Consider the following 17,628-nt stretch of genomic DNA (forward strand, 5'->3'; position numbering starts at 1 on the left):
TCCTTTTTCGAAAACGACCCCAAACCTCAAGGTGCATTTTATAATTAACTCAAATATTCAGAAAACTATTTCTCAATGGATTAGAGGAAAAATAATTAATATACATGTTATTTTATCACCAATGGTCTATGATATTGGCCAAACTCATCATTTTGGTCCCTCATTTTCAAAATCACTCAATGTCATTCCTGACATTCACCACTGTACATCAATTTGGTCATTCCGTTTAGAGTTTGTCAACTATTTCTGTTAGTTTGCATGTGAGACCCACAAATCCAATGAAATGGTGACACGTGGATTACACAAAAGAAGGCTTTTTTTATCACAAATGATCCCTGACATTGATCAAACTCTTCATTTTGGTCCATGAGTTTCAAAAATCAATAAATTTAGTCCCTAACTTTCACTACCGCACATCAATTTAATCATTTTGTTCAAATTTCATCAATATTTTTTGTTAGTATAATAATATGGTCCCATTGGTCCAATCATATGTCGCCACGTGGATTAACTAAAAAAATATTTAAGATTTAAAACTAAAAGTACTATAGAAATTAAAAACAAAAAGACATCATCGTCTTCATCTAGGTATGCTCAAAAAGAAAAGGCACCATAACACCACTAAAGCTCTTGTCCTCCATGAACTCACTTCTCATTCTCTCTAGTTGGTTATAATACCATCAAATTTGAATTGAATTTGGATTCAATTTTTTCGAATTTAGATTGAATCTTATTTTCCAATTGGAATTGTGGGATGCGGGAGAAATGTTAGCGCATAATACTCGTCAGTTGGTTCACTCTAATAAAAATTAGTTTCTTATAGTTAATCCACTTGGCGCCATATGATTGGATTAATGGGACCACATCAGCACACTAACAAAAAATATTGATGAAATTTTAATGGAAAGACTATTGATGTGCGATAGTGAAAGTCAGGACCAAATTTATTGATTTTTGAAACTCAAGGACCATAATGATGAGTTTGATCAATGTTAAGGACCATTTGCGATAAAAACCATTCTTTTGTATAATCCACGTGTCACCATTTTATTGGATTTGTGGGTCCCACATACAAAATAACAGAATAATTAACGGAATCTAAATGGAAGGACCAAATTGATGTGTAGTAGTGAATGTCAGGGATGACATTGATTGATTTTGAAAGTAAGGGACCAAAATGATGAGTTTGGTCAATCTCAGGGACCATTGGTGATAAAAACCTTATAGTAAATGATCATTAGAATTCTCAAGTTGAACTAACATAAAGTAAGCTTGTTCTTTTATGATCCAAGTATTTATGATTTATCAGCTAACATGACCTTGAGTACCGTCACCCTGAGCGTACATTTTTTTTATTGCTTCTTCCTTCTCGTCGATGAAGTCAACAAAGTTCATGACCTGAGACCATCGAGAACTCCACAAGCTTGATGACAAAGATGAAGAGAGATGGTTTGCGCGCTGCTTCTTGTAGCGGACAAATTGGTGTATCACTCTTGGCCGAAAGCATACAAGCGCAGCGAGAGTGAAGGCGCCACATAATAGGTATAGACCCCAGAAGCTCATCAAGTGGAGTTGGACTCGTCGGAGTCCAGATTCTTGTCACCAGAAGCGTAATATCTAATGTGAAAGACAAAGGTACTTACAAATCCCCATCCGCTCCTCGTAAATGTGTCACCAATAATTCCGAAATCAGTTTGACTTGAAAGAAAGAATTCAACATAAGTAAGCTCATCTATAATAGCGGCCACCCCTCCATCGTCCGGCCCTTTTCGCAGTGCAGTTTCATACTCCTCCGGGGAGCCTAGTGGAACAAGTCTCGACCTATGAATGTAGAGGCTATCAGTCAGATAGCTATAAGCAAATGACCCTACTTGGTAGCCTATACGCCAATTGCTTGCAATCAAACGATCAATTCCAATGATGGGTATCGAAAGCTGCTGAACTGTAAGGATTGAAGTCAAGCTTGCAGTATAGCTTGATGTGATCACCATCAATAGGAAAAGCCATATCACCATTACCATTCGCCCAAGCGGGTTCTGTGATTGATAAGAAAGTAAATACTTTACTAAAATGTGATTTGAAGGGGATGGTCGAACAGGAGCAGTGCAGGCTAATTTTCTTCAATCTTTCAATAAGAATATGAACTAACGAGGAAACGGTTACATACTGCTAATCTATTAAAAAATACTGAAAATATGACTTTAGCCCTTGAAACTTAAGTTTCTTTACATAAAATCCGACATAGTCTTTTTATCTGAATAAAACCCAATGACTAGGCTCCACATAAGTAAATTCATTAATTTTGTTTGCCTTTACACATTTTGCATTTTTTAGATGCCTAAAATACCCCTAATTACAGTTTTGATGTAGACATTTAATTCTATGCAAATTTGAAGGGAGAGATTAATGAAAAGAAATGTACTAATGTTTAAAATCATTGCATTAATATATCAAAACAAATTGTATGTTAAGGCAAAAAAGAACTAATAATGTTAATACTTTCCTTAAGAGTTTGTAATTGTTTTTTAAATTTGCATAAAATTAGACAATTTTAATTTAATCTTGTCATTTTCTTACCAAATGAAAATTTGAAAGAGCACTATAAAATAATTTACCTATATTTAAAAAATATAGGTAAATTATTTGGACATGTGTATTAGTAATAAATTTGCCCTACATATGTAATGATACATGCAAAATAATTTACTCCAAGGTACCCTCTTGGATTATTGTATGTCGTCTTCTTGACATTAATAAAGTCGCTATCGTTTCAACTCAAAAAAAAAAATACTTATAGAATAAAAAATGTTATTTGATTCAAAATAAATTTATCTATATTTTTATATGATAATATAGGTAAATTATTGCACACATATATATTAGTAGTAAAATGTGCCCAATATATATAATAATGCATGAAAATAATTCACCAACAACTAAAGGAAATTTGATTAAAAATTAATATATCTACTACTTTTTGTTTATGAATTTCAATTTCTTTTTTTATATTACAAATATAATGTACCTACAATATAATTTACCTATTGTTTAATCTTATAAGAAAATAATGTATCTACTATTTTATTTTATTTATTTATTTATTTATTTTTATGTCGAATATGTATTGTTTTATTTTAATGGAGATAATTTGTCTTGGTTTAATTTTTACGAAATAATTTAGGCACTGTTTAACTTTCCCAAAATAATGGAACTACTATTTTAATTTACCTACAAAATAAATACTATTTGATTCAAAATTAATTTACTTATATTTTACATATAAATATAGATAAATTATTTTTAACAAGCATATATGATAACAAACAAAAAATGCCTGATGCATGTAATAATCTAGGTAAAATAATTTACCTACAACATAAAAGAATATTAATTGGTTTTTTGTTGTTTTATAAAACAATATTATTATTTGATGCAAAATAACTGATTGCACAAAGGATTTTTTTTCCAAACGAAAAATGTGCCCATAATTGTTAATGAACATGGCTAAATATATATATATATATATATATATATATATATTCCTAATATTTATCATACAAGAAAGGTAAAATTTTCATATGGGGTTAATTGCTAATCATAATTAAGGTGAGTAATAATATTTATTGACATAACTAGAGTTTTGTGGCATAAGTTGTAAATATGTGATAATAATTGGTTACATATTTGTCTACATGGTACTCTATTTGAAATTTGGGTTTTATTTGAAAGTTTAATATTATGTGGGTTTTTGTTTGGAAAATAAGAGTTTCAAAGGTCTTTTTCTAAAGAACCCTTAAAAATAAGCAACTGGAAAACTAGTAATCTAACAGATGTGAACTTAACAAGCTAACTTTTAGGATTCATGTTAATAAGAACTATTAGACTGCAGAGCCCAAATATTTGCATATGATTTTTCTTAAATAGGGTTGAAAAGCTGAACCTGCAATATGAAAGGATCGAATGATGTCAGAACCACATGATCGGTTTAGTTAAAAGAAGTACATAATAATATCTATTTGCAGTAATTATATCGTACTCAAGATATTAATCTTCGAGAAGAACTTCAATGGACTCCATTTACAAAATACAGAAAACTTAGAACTGCAATTGACTCCTACTCACATCATGTTTCCATGTATTGGCTTGTAATGTCACCCCACAGTCACATTTTAAATTTTCTTTGGATTGACCAATTCTAACTGTGTAAACTTTACTTACGTTTTCTGCAACCATCTTCACAAGCTCATCATAACTGGGATTGGACTGGCCATCACCAGAAGGTTCAAATCTGTAAGGAACATCATACGGGACTAACTTCAGTGCTTCATTGAACACATCATAAGGTTGCCCAGCGGAATTTGAGATTGTCTCATGTCAAGTAATTTATCAAGGACAGAGAACGAGATATTTCTGTTTTCATTCATAAAATTTCAATCGAGTGTGCAACGGCCCAAACTGTGTCATAAGCATAAAGTCCATAGACATTTAACTCGGAACTTGCTAAACCGTCTTGCTGCATTTTTTTCCACCTAGACATAAATGCACGCTTTCGACTGGACTCTGGGATATGCTTACGTAAAGTAACTACACCTTGAAGGGCAGTGAGTGAAGTTCGGTTCATTGGAGAGAATGAATCGACTGTAGTAGAAAGCCAATCTGTTGCAAACCACACACAATTGCTTGTCATCATAAGAAGTTCTTTGGCGACAGTAAAGATTCTCAACCTAGGATCGGGATCAACATGAACAATATAGACACGACGGCCAAAAAATCTGAGTTTATTGAGCAAATCAGCAATGTCATTTAAATTATATTGGACAGGCAAAGCCAAGTTATGAGAAATCCTTGTTTTGTCAAGTTCATCATGTAAAGCAGATATTCCATTCCTCCCATAATCGTCATCCACAAAGACAACAATAACCTCTTTCCACCCATAAAAATAAATCAAGCCAGCCATAGCAGCCATTTGGTGAGCATCGCTTTGTGTAGTTCGGAGAAAGAATGGGAATTGGAGAGCAGAAAGAGTAGGATCAGTGGCAGCATATGAGATAAGAGGTACTTGGAGACCATTAGCAATTTCAGTGATCATATGAGCCATTGAAGAGGTCTGTGGTCCGATTATGGCTACTATACTTTTGTCAAGCACCTGAAAAACTGCTCCCAGAAAGTGAGCCATTAAGAAATGTGGGTTACATTGATTGCAATTCAGAGTGAAGTTCAATATCAAACATCCCAAGAGAGGATACGAAGCGCAACATATGGAAATATTAAAAGGAAATCAACTTTAAAACTAGACGCGGTGCCATTGAAAATGTATATGCAAGACAAAAAAAGAGCTCATGAAGGGCTAATAGTGGTGAAAGAAATCTTAAACTAATCAGAGCAGAGGTGAGAAAATTAGCAATTGATTCCACGTGTTTTGGAACTTCAAATCTACAACAAATACAAGAGGTGAGAAAATTTGAGTCATAGCAACCTGAGAATGTCCTATACATCGTCTTACGACTCACTAGCACTTTCAAACTACCAAGGAACTCTAGACTCAATTATTAAGATGTACTACAAGAACACTAGCGATGAACTACTCAATCACTGCAAAACTACTACTAAAACACTATAAAGACACTAAACAAATGACTTTCGAAAGACTCGTTTCAAGGAATCATTTGAAAGCTCCCTCAAAGGTATTGCATAAAGTCATTTTCAATTCCCGCTATCCAAATTTTGTTCTACATTCCTAATAAATTATGAACTGGAACAAGTAATGATATTCATACGCAGAAACAAGAATACCGATCAATTAGTACCTTCAACGGATCCCAAGAACACACTAGAATTTGTGTTCTCCATAAGCAACCTCAGCTCCGTCCCACTGAGTATTCTTGGATCTGTATTAACATCAGAGAGTGCAGCTTCCATGGCTGTCTTTGCAACTCTACCAATAACCGAGTTAAAACTAAAAATTGCTCCAATGTTCACCACAGAAGGCTTCTGGCAGTAAAAACAGCTAGTGAGGAAAACCGATATCAGAAATTGCAGTGGCGAAACTACAGCACCCCTCATTTTTTTTTCCCTCTGCAGCAATTCCTCACAGTAAAGTCTCGAACTTTTCTAAAACCCATGTTTCAAAAGCTTCATATAATCAGTAAATATGGCATGAAAACACATAGGATATTCTGCAAACTTTGGATAAAGATTGAGGAGGAAAGCTTTATTGCTTGATCAGTGAACTACCCAGTTGAGAGCACTCATTGGTCAACTGAAAAACCATAGAAAGTTGGTAAATTTCACCTACAAATTATTGATTTCCAGAGAAATTTTCAGTTCAACTTCACAGAAGTGAAAATTTTAGAAGTCCAACCGTTGAACAGTTGAAGGAAGGAGTCTGTTGTGGTTGAATGATTGAATTTGGAAGTGCAAGTGAGCATGATGTTGGACATTATGAAAAAAAAAGAATCACACTAGAATGGAAGAAGCACCAGGTCTACTTCCAATGTCATATTCTCAAAGCTCATTATTTTTCTTAGATCATCTCCAATGGTAAATTAAAACATAAAAATGTTTAGCCAAGAAACAGTTTTTTTGCTCCAACTCTTCTGGCCTAAAATTTTAACCCGAGATTATCAAAGAATGAATTAAGGCTACTTTTTTTTTAAATTAACTTTTAAAAAAAAATTTATGTAGACTATGCTAAATTAATTATATGGACATTTTAACCTAAAAATATTTAAATTCCGATAAATTTTGAAAAATCGCTAAATTAATACATGAAAATCATGATAAACCACATAAACTTAATACAAACGACATTTAATAAACCACATAAACTTAAAAAGAAAAAAAAAGACAATTAATAAACCACATAAACTTAATACCATCAAAAACTCATAAACTTAATAATGGTATCCACCATCAGATTTTTTGGTTGAATTTTAAGTTAAATAAATTTAGCCGTTGGATTTAAATTTAGACCTTTAAATTTGATTATATTCGATCTAAGCCGTTGAATTCAATAAATATATAAATATTAAAAAAAAATTTGAACATGGACCGTTGGTTAATGGTCCAATTAAACTGGCTGTTGGATGAAGAAAAGTAGTCATTGGGCTATAGTGATGCTGAGACGCAAGGGCGGCAGCCCCACGTGGATGGGCCTCGGCTGGAAAAGTCTCTGGCGCGTGCAGCGCATTGGGAGACTAGGTTTTGGGGTGTGGGCTTCACAACCCACTTTTCACTCTCATTTATGGGTCCCACTTCAATTTATGGGCTAAATTGTGGCCGGTATTTGCCTTACTTTTGAGTTTTAGGTTTTGGGTTGGAGTGGATTTGGTGGAGGGGGGTGGGAAAGGGAAAATTTAGGTTTTAGGTCACCATTAAAGATGGTCTTAGGTTTTGAGTCTTTTATGGCCATGAAATTCTGAGAGTCTCACATCACCTAGTGGAGTACGTGAAGGATAGCAAGATCCCACCTGGCAAGAAAATAAGCTAGTTGTCAGTGATATATATAGGAGGTTTCTTATCAACATTTAGTGTTTTTTTTTTTTTTATGACTTTCACACATCATTCTTTTACATTTTTCTTCTTTTCTAAGAGTGCAAGGAGAGAAAATGGAATTAGTGTAGGTTTTGTTTGTACTACGTTTAGCGGGTGTTGTCTCATCTAGTGAGCGTTGTGGTCTTGTTTTTCATCGACAGCGTAATGCGGTCTCATCTTTTAACAATGACTTTATGTGACTTTGCTATTCGAGAATGGCCAGTGTGTGCCATGATATAGGTATGATCTAGTGTTCCTATTATAGCTCTGTAATGACGACGCTTGTGCTTGTGATTGTCGTGTAGGAGTTTTACTCTAATTGCTTGTTTGTGCAAATGCACCCTAGATCAATGTCTTGATCACTGGAGCAATGAAATAACGCTATCACTTCTCGACAAACACAATAATTTTTGTTGTTTATCGACCACGCACCTCTTTACTTTCAAATCTAAGAACAATTTCCAACTACAGAGGAAAAGGAAGAACAACATACTTTTTCTATGAATGGCGTAGTAAAATTCGAACATAGAATCTCTTCTTCTATTTCAAAAGAGAAAACATTTTTCATTGATAATTTGGCAATTAAATATAGCGTGGTATTGTTCACACATTTATTTTTATTTCTTATACATTTTTTCAATTTTCAGTCGTCGAATTGAATAAATTAAAAAAGATCAACGAACAAAAATTAAAAAAAATCTCTAAGAATTTAAAAAAAAAAACGTAAAAACACTACACAAAACATAAAGATTAACTTCTCTTCATTTCTCTTTTCACAAGATAAAAGCATAACTACATAAGTACATTGACCGATTGTCCACTCACCTTATTTCACTATAAAATGTTTAACCACAAAAAAAAAATAAAAATTGTATTAGAAAATGTTTTTGTCATTTGGGCTCCTACAAGGGTCGTGACATCTTGTAAATTGTGCTTAGCCCAACAACATCTTCTTCGGATCCTTTTAATAAGAATTCTAGGAATTTGTAAATCTTGTCCGTTATCGTACATTATACAATTAGTTTTTGTTAGATGTTGTTTGTATTTAATTTTAAATAAAAATATTTAAATCATTTATGACCGTACAATGTACTATAAACGGATATGATTTACGGATTCGCGATCCTTACAAAGAGAACCAAGAATCCGAATTCGTGCTTGGGTTGGGAAAGCCCAAGGCTGGAGGGTAGTTTTGTAATTGTAGCAAGTGGGTGGGAACTAGATAACAAAGGATCCATGCTCTCTCTTCAATCCTGATTAGTCCAGAGAAGTAGAGTACAAATGCAGCGGGTGAGGCTCTCAAGCTTTTGAAAACAATGGCCTCCTCACTCACCTCATCTTTCCAAACTAGGTCAGCTCACAATTTACTTTTACTTTTACTTTCACTTTTGCTTTTACTTTTACTATGCCGCTCTCTAATTCAAGCATTTGTTTTTTGTTCCTTGTCTTTTGGGTCAAAATTACTTGTAATAATTTGTAAAGTTTGAATCTTTCTGACAATTTGAAGCTTTTTTCAAGAAGATTGGCTTGTGGGAATTGAAGGATTTTATTATATTTTCAGGTGATTATTTTATTAAGTAGAAAATTATTTTAAGCATAAAAAAAGAGTGCGCATCCGTAGAATTAATCTAGAGGTAGAAGATGATGGCCTGTATTGTAACCCTACCTTAGTTTCACATTCAAACGGTGCCGTTTCAATTTCATGGCCAGCCACTGGCCCCACTACACCCCACACGTGGAAAGGTATCAAATTTATAATGCAGGTAACAAATGCAAGGCAGACGTAGTAGAATGGCTTAGTGATATTTAAGTGAGAGGTTTTAAGTTCCATTTTCATTAAAAGTGAAATTGAATTACATTATTGCTAGCTAATTGTGAGCTTAACCCACTCTTCATCCTTTTAGTGTAAATAATATCGTATTTTAGTGCATTTGCCTCAGCTGAGGGTAGTGTTGGCTTCTTAGGTCTCAAAGTTGGGGAAAGGTCCGAACTTGAACCGGATTCATGAGTTTTTCAGACACCCAATGGAACATAAGAAACTAATATTTGCACCGTGTTATGTTTTTGAAGTCTCGTTACTTTGTTCTCGGGTCTCAAATTTTGGAAAAGGTCCAAACTTGAAATGGATTCATGATTTTTCTGAAACCCAGTGGATCATAACAAATTAGTGGTTAGATTGTGTTCTTATGTTTTGAAGTTTCCGTTACTTTGTTCTCCACTTTTTGGAGAAGATCGAAACTTTCATGAATTTCAGAAACCCAGTGGAACATAAGAACTTAGTTTTTAAATTGTTTTGTTATGTTTTTGAAGTTAACATTAGAGTGCATTATTTCTGGTTAGTGAAGATCCTTTTTACTATCATGTTTCAGCAATTTGCGGTCTGCTTTTTTGGGCGAGAGAAATGGATTCTCTGTTTGTAGCGTACCTGTATCTCATGTTGGGTTTTTGAAGAAGACAATAGAGTGTAAGGAATCACGAATTGGAAAGCAGCCAATTGAAGTACCATCCAGTGTGACAATTTCTGTGGAAGGACAGGCTTTGGCAGTAAAGGGACCATTGGGGCAGCTTTCACTAACTTACCCGCGAGAAGTGCTGGTTCAGAAGGAGGATTCTGGGGCTCTAAGGGTCAGAAAGGCAGTAGAGACTAGAAGAGCCAATCAAATGCATGGCCTTTTCAGGTACATTTCTTCCCTCCTTGGCCATGTACTTTAAACAATAAACCAGCCTCACTCTTAATGGTTTGTTCCTTATGTGCTTGTTTGAATAATTTGCTTAGGACGCTTACGGACAACTTGGTGGTGGGGGTGTCAAAAGGATTTGATAAGAGGTTGCAATTGGTAGGCATCGGTTATCGAGCTACTTTAGAAGGAAAGATCTTGGTACTAAGTCTTGGATTCTCCCATCCGGTTAGGATGGATATCCCTGATGGTATACAGGTCAAGGTCGAAGAAAACACCAGAATCGTTGTTAGCGGATACGACAAGAGTGCTATAGGTCAGTTTGCTGCGTCGATCAGGAAATGGAGACCCCCGGAACCGTACAAAGGTAAGGGTGTGAAATATGCTGATGAAATCATAAGAAGGAAGGAGGGAAAAGCAGGGAAGAAGAAGTAATAGCCTTGGATTGTTTCATTTTTGTATTCACATTCCTGCTTGTCAAATGTGTCAGAATTATCGAATGTACTTGCATTACCGCGAGCAATTCCAGTATCTGTATTTTCACATTAAGGTGGATGCTGAAAAGTTGACCTGGCAAACAGATCGTGTTGGACACAACCCGATTTCTGAACGAATCCACACGAACCCAAGCTGTTAAGGAAAAGTATAGTCAATAGCTTATAAAATGAAACAAAACACAATGATTTTGTTTCTTCTCATAAACACGACCCTTTTTAACTGGTTTGCCCGTCAATGCTCAACCCGAACATTAAACCTTTGTGTGTGTTCATGTCATGGCATCAAGTCGTGCATAATTTTATCATATCGTAACAAAAAGTTACCATAAAGCAGCAGTGAATGGTAGAATCATGGAAGATAATAATGATTAAATTGTTTTGCAATACATATTATTATGTATCTTAAATCAAATCATAATCACACCCAAAAATGAATGTTCGTTCTTTCACAACTGTTTTCTCACTACTTGAGTGGCTCCTTCACATCCCATTTATTCAGCCTTTTATTTGCCTCTTCCACCTGCAATTCAATTCAAATGTATGGTTTCATATTAATAACGATTATATAAAAAAAAATTAAAAAAAAGATCACTTATAATGTTAATTAATAAATCATGCCAGATAAATCCCAAAAATAATTATAATAAAAAATTTTGAAGTAAAAGAAAAGTGGCACTCAAATCTGATACCTCTTTGTTCCAGTCAGTCCGAATGGTCACCCACAGTAGGATGAGTGTTTGCATCAATGTGCCCCCCACCATTCCTAACCATATTCCCTACAAAATTATCGCACATAATTATTATAGTTGTCATCATTTGCATGATACTTTTTTCGATCACATTAGTGCATTATATGATACGACAATTAATGTTAGTAAACATTCGCATCATGCGATTAGATTAATTCAGTAATGAGAACTACGAAATTATATTTTTCAAGTTGATGTTGATTTTTTGTACCTTGGCGCCGAGCTTGAAGTAAAACCCTAGAAGAGCACCAAATGGTACTCCAACCACGTAATAACATCCAATATTCACATACGCAACAAAAGCTTGCCATCCACACCCAACAGCAACACCTGAATTCGCACATTTACATTAGTTAGCATATGTTTCATTTAACGTAGCAAGTTCATGGACGAACGCTCCAATTTATATTTACCGGACAAAACTGGCTGGACTCCATTAAGGAGGAGGGTGAGGGCCAGAAGCGGGCAGAGATCAGATACAGCAGCAGCCACGGCTTCACCTTCGGTGAAGGCGTAGCTCAACTTATGACGCAGTAAAAGAACAGCTATGGCTGCGAAGATTGAGATAATGAAAGAGACTACAGTCACCACCACAACTGAAAATGCTGTAGACTTTGGATGTCCAGCTCCAAGCTCATTACTCACTCTCACACTGCTTGTAGTAAATCATGAAAAGTAAAAGTAAGTTTAAATAATTCCATGTTCTCTACATAAAAAAGGTTATGTGACCTATCAAAATTTATGTATAGGACCCTTCGTAAGAGGAGTTCGAATCCATTGTAGCTGGAGCGGGAGATATCGACAATCATATTCTAGCTGTATCGGGTTATCAACATATCGTTCATGTTATTGATACTTCCGATAATTGATCGTACAGCTTTTGATATCATTTCAAAATGTTTATCGATATGGATTCAGCTCCGGCTATAGTGAAACGGGATCCCCTTCATCAGGTGCATGTATGTAATATATATGAATATGGCACTGACCTTGCAGCTGCATTTAGCCCAACTGAGATCATGAAGACCCATCCATTGATTGTCATGCTGCAATTAATTAAAAAAAACCTCATATGTCAAACTCAATTAAAGACACAAAATTAGGTTTCCATGTAGAGTTGGTTCTGATAAACTAGCACATCAAATATTAACCACCTTCGACTCGGAGAGAGCATGACATGACGGTTGCAATTGTAAAGAATTATTGTATTGTTGTCCCACGATTGGTGCTCTTAATATATAGAAGAGGGATTGGAACATTAAATAAAATGTCCCACACATTTGACAAAATAAATTTCTTCTCCAAGGTATATGACTCTAGTCTCTATGCAACTGGATTTAACTTATTCACAGTCGTGTCATGATTTGCCTACTAAATGAAACCAAACAATATTGATTTCAATCTAGTCTAAATCATGAAATAGATGATCACTAAACGAGGCATGAGTATTAGGACATGACTCTAGGTAACTAGATTTAACCTAATCTCAATTATGTCACAACCATGCTCGTTACTTCCAAATTTTCTAATTTCTTACTATTCTCATTATCGTTCCATAAACATATCATAATGAATTCAACCTAGTCTTAATTATGTTATGATCCGCTCACCAAATTAGACCGTTACACGGCCTTCATGCGATGGTGAGGTCCATACTAATTAGACCCATTTTTAGGGCCAGTGGTCCAAGAATTGCCTAAAGCCTAAAAGCAGGAATTAATAGAATGATGCCAAAAGGAATTATTAGGAAGAGACAAACACACATTTGTCTTTGGCTTGTAATAATGCATAGAAGATAAATATTTATCAAGCAATGCAGTGCCACGTGGGTACGAATGAAATTAGAATTTGACTTGGAGACCACAAAGCTCCTAGTCAATTCGTTCACATCTTCCATCCAGCCAGCAATTACCATTGTCCAAAAAGGCCGCTAACCTCATGTGGAAAATTCCATCTAAAATGTAAGGCTACGTCTCGACTCTTAAGCTCCATTCAATCCTAATTCAAATAATATTTGCCAACTTAGATAGACAAAATTGACCACTCGCATGTAAACACATGACAAGTTGCGGACCCATTGATCTCAATAAATCTCGCAATGCATCACGATTCGTAACTAGTTGGTTAAATTGTTAAATATTAAAAAACGAAGAATTAGAGGAAATCAAACTTGAACCAAAGTATATAAACATTATTATTTTTCGCTATTTGCAAAATCGCTGAAAGAAATAAGTAACTATCTTTCTTTTTGCATAATTTAAAAAAAAAAAAAAAAACGACGGAACTTGGCTGTTGAAGATTAAGCAGCACCTCCTGCTGATAACCAATTACGGCTGGACACGCGTCCAAGTTGTGAATTTTTTAATCACAACTTGAACACGTGTCCAACCGTAATCGGTGATTAGCAAGAAATGCTGCTGATTCTTTCAGCAACCAAGTTATATCCTAAAAAAATGAGTGAATGCAGATTCATTCACCTCTCAATTCATAAATGAAATCATTACGACAGTTTAGAGTTTACCTACTACAGCATAAAATACGTTGTTTTCACACTATTTTTTATATCAATAATTGAAGCCAACACAACAACTTAGATTCACCACTTAATCCATTCATAAACCTCTCTTGTTATTGTTTTCTGAGAGTATTTTTACTTATTTTATATCAATAATTGACGCTTTGGTGAGCGAGAAGAAGCTGGGTCATCCACTAATTTTAAGTAGAAATTCCTAACAACATGTGACCCATAGTCTTGACCCCTTAATCATACACAACTACAATTGTGATTGGTAGATTGGTTAAGTTACTAGTTTATATGGGGATATTTTAAACTTCTTCTTGTACTTTTCTTTTATTTCTCACTTTCTATATTAAAAAAAATTGATAATCAAGACACAAAAATGGAGCAGGCACATCATCTATTTTATTGCATGTATATCAATTGGCATCCAGACATTCGGTTGGGCCATATGTTCGCGACCTTAATGGTAATACTAGAGAAACTAAATTTGTAAACTAAATTATATAGAAATTGAGGATTGAATTATTGTCTAAGTATTGATAAACGTACTCATTTCTGATTGATGATAAGTCATTTAATTTGTAAATTTTAATCTTAAAATTGGCAAATAATAATAAAAGAAGTTTTTCTTGTGGTCCAAAACTTTTTAAGCATGGAGCATCTGGTACACTAAATATCGTACTACAATCATTGAATTTTTGGTGGTTGGACCGGTTTTCCGTCACATTAAAAAAGCTTCTGTCTATGGCCAAATGTAAATAATTAACTACAGGGTTTGGGTCCAACCAGTATTGAGTAGTGACGTGTAACAATAAAGCATGCCTGTGAAGACCCAAGTATTGTCGGGGAAATAATATAAGCATTTTTCCTTGGGGGTCAGGTCACTATAGAAGCACCTCTCCTTGGGTAAGAAAAACAATGATTTTTACATAGTATTTTCACCCTTTTTATTTTTATTTTTTATTTATAAACAAAGATGTGTATAAGGGGAAATAAAAAATGACAAACATACACTACTTTAGTTTTTCATAGACAATTATCTAATCATGTTTGTTGAATCTATTTAATTCATTTAATTCGACAATTAGAATTGAATCAGGTGTGAGAATCTAAAAAAGAAACTGGCAAAAAAAATGAAAAACAGTCAAAGAACATTTAACCATGGCTTACCAGATAGAGAGAGAGTCAAGGGCCAGCTCAGGGTTTTCCAGCAACCCAGCAAGCAAAACAAGAATCTGAAAGTACCACGTCTCCAGGCAAAGCATGATAGCAGACGCCACAGACAACTTGAAAAAACTGTACAATCCGCTGAAAGCTTGCCACGAAAACCCTGTCCACGTGTTCTTACACCTGTCACTCTTAACAATGTACACGAACTGTGCCACCACGGTGATCCACCATGACAGACTGAGCACCAGCGACGCACCCAGCAAACCCAACCCCACTTTGTACACAGCAACCCAGCTGAGCAAAATGTGGATAACTAGGGTTCCAGTCGATATATAAGCACTTGGGGCAACTATGCTTTGAGATTGCATGAACTTTTGGATCGGGAAGTTGACAACGTAGGCAAAGATCTGAGGGATCAGTCCGTATACATAAACTGCAGCTGAAGAAGCAATGCTCGGAGATTCACCAAGTAAAAGCAAGATTGGTTCGGAGAAGACGTAAATAATGGTGAGGAGTACACCTGGGAAAAATAGGAGGACTGCTGATCTTTGTAGGTATATGCCTAACATTTCGTACTTTTGGGCACCGTATGCTTGTCCACATAGGGTTTCCACTGCGCTTCCCATACCTAACTGTTTGGACATAAGAACAAATAGTAAGACAGATGTCGGAATTACGGACTTTCTCGGTGTCAAGGACTGGTTTGAATTATTACAACTCATTAGATTGAGATGTATACTGAATGAAGAAATGGATGCGAACTATTGAATTTTTTTTACTTTGAATCTCCCCAAAAATGGTCGGATTTAGAAGATTAAGTTTCCTTCCTGAACATTTCCAAGTTTAACTTAGATAAAACCTGAAAATCGACATACGTTTCTTCCTATTACATACATTTAATCTAGTGATTTATTCGATTCAAGATACCAAAACTCGCAAAATTTATTCACTGAATTTATTTCATGAAAGATGCAAATACACTATGATCACTAAAATTATTTTATCAAATTTTGATCACCATACAGTCTGTTAATAATTCCGTTGCATACCAAAAGACCATAGGCGAAGATTTGGATGCCATTGTTGCCGAGGGAGGAGGCGGCGAGCTCGAGATTACCGAGGTGGCCGCAAAATATTTGGGTGGACATGGACATGACATAGTTGATCATGTACACGATGATGGCGGGGGCGGCGAGGACGACGAGGAGCTTGGACTCGATCCATAGGGCGGGTTTAAGCCGCTGTGAAAACGGCTTGCCGGTGTCGCATAGTACTTGTTCCAGCTCGCCGCTTGCATGCTCTTCGTGAGCATGCTTTGAGGTGAAGGATTTGGTGGACGGAAGGGGAGGGTAGGATTCCAACAGAGGATGTTGAAGCTCGTTTTTGGGAGAGGTCATTTGGGAGATTTTGGTTTTGAAGCAATCTGCTGGGTTCAGCTGCTGGGTGCGGGATGAGTGGCGTGGCAAGTTTGTTTAAGTAGGTAGGATTAGGAAGGGATAAATGATGGTTATGGGGTACGTGACAAATTGGATAATTGAGATCTGGACAAACGAGAGAGATGATGTAAGATGGAGAGAGTCAACATGGTGGAAGTTGCAAGTTTTGATTTGTGAGCCAAAGCATTCAAATCATATGTCGAATTAAGCTAGTGAGTTAAATACGAATCTCCTATTCTTAATCAGTATAGAGTAAATCCGTAAATGCACGACTTTTACTAATATAAAATTGTATCATTTTCAATCATTGAATTCATATGCACATGTGTTGGAAATCAAGTTTATCATGGCATAGTAGGTGTTCATATTGTGTTGGACTTTCTAAAATTTAAAAGCAGAGAACAAGTTTCTCTTTTGCATCATATTACACTACTAAAAGTCTAAAAGTAATATTTTAAATGCTATGGGTTATGATTCCTAACCACGTTGGCTGTCCAGATCAACCCAGAGGAATAAATAATTACACACAAAAAGCCAATTGGAAAGTCCTTCCAACCCCACCAAGTTTTGAACAAGTCAAATGAAAAGCAGTGCAAAACGTGTGGCTGGAATAAACCATAAGGAGCATAGGATACTAAATTCAACTAAAAAATGCAGAGCTTAACACATTTCTCGCTTACTTTTCTTGCAAGATGATGGACAACTGAAAATTTTAATGAAATCACAGAAAATTTAAAAAATTTAGTATGGACAATGGAAAAATTGAAGAAAAAGGAGATAAGCCGAATCGCTTACAGAGAAGGAGAAGTAGAGTAAGAAGAATGTGAGAGACCCTTTCTCTCATTCTTGCATTTGTTCAGTGTCTATCTAGTTTCCAACATCAACATCTGATAAGTAACATTTGGAGATTTTAGGGTTTGAAACCAGCTGAAATTGGCAGAGGAAGAAGAAATGGGAAGCGGAGTGAGATTGTGACGACAGAGAGAGAGAAATGGATTTCAGCCTCTCTCCCCAGCCATGGCACAGTTCGCACGTGTGACGGAG

The 17,628-nt window shown here is 35.4% G+C and overlaps 2 protein-coding genes and 1 pseudogene across 2 annotated transcripts; 1 reads left to right on the plus strand and 2 right to left on the minus strand.

Annotated features, from left to right (window-relative positions):
- Positions 1 to 1,305: 1,305 nt before the first annotated feature.
- Positions 1,306 to 6,411, minus strand: LOC108867041 (annotated as a pseudogene).
- Positions 6,412 to 8,741: 2,330 nt separating this feature from the next.
- On the plus strand, positions 8,742 to 10,756 carry LOC103944530 (50S ribosomal protein L6, chloroplastic). Its single transcript, XM_048578145.1, has 3 exons — positions 8,742 to 8,884; positions 9,903 to 10,211; positions 10,310 to 10,756. Exons 1-3 carry the CDS (start codon positions 8,850 to 8,852, stop codon positions 10,644 to 10,646), a joined length of 681 nt encoding a protein of 226 aa, XP_048434102.1. The 5' UTR covers positions 8,742 to 8,849; the 3' UTR covers positions 10,647 to 10,756.
- Positions 10,757 to 11,045: 289 nt separating this feature from the next.
- Positions 11,046 to 16,747, minus strand: LOC125467871 (protein DETOXIFICATION 40-like). The gene is made up of 7 exons (XM_048578144.1): positions 16,198 to 16,747; positions 15,149 to 15,780; positions 12,447 to 12,503; positions 11,871 to 12,109; positions 11,669 to 11,787; positions 11,398 to 11,484; positions 11,046 to 11,228 (listed from the first exon to the last, which is right to left on the minus strand). Exons 1-7 carry the CDS (start codon positions 16,543 to 16,545, stop codon positions 11,172 to 11,174), a joined length of 1,539 nt encoding a protein of 512 aa, XP_048434101.1. The 5' UTR covers positions 16,546 to 16,747; the 3' UTR covers positions 11,046 to 11,171.
- Between the last annotated feature and the right edge of the window lie 881 nt (positions 16,748 to 17,628).

This window comes from the organism of the source record quoted next, unplaced genomic scaffold, assembly GCF_019419815.1.
Source record: "Pyrus x bretschneideri cultivar Hongxiangsu unplaced genomic scaffold, Pyrus_bretschneideri_v1 Contig12, whole genome shotgun sequence".
Taxonomy (NCBI): domain Eukaryota; kingdom Viridiplantae; phylum Streptophyta; class Magnoliopsida; order Rosales; family Rosaceae; genus Pyrus; species Pyrus x bretschneideri.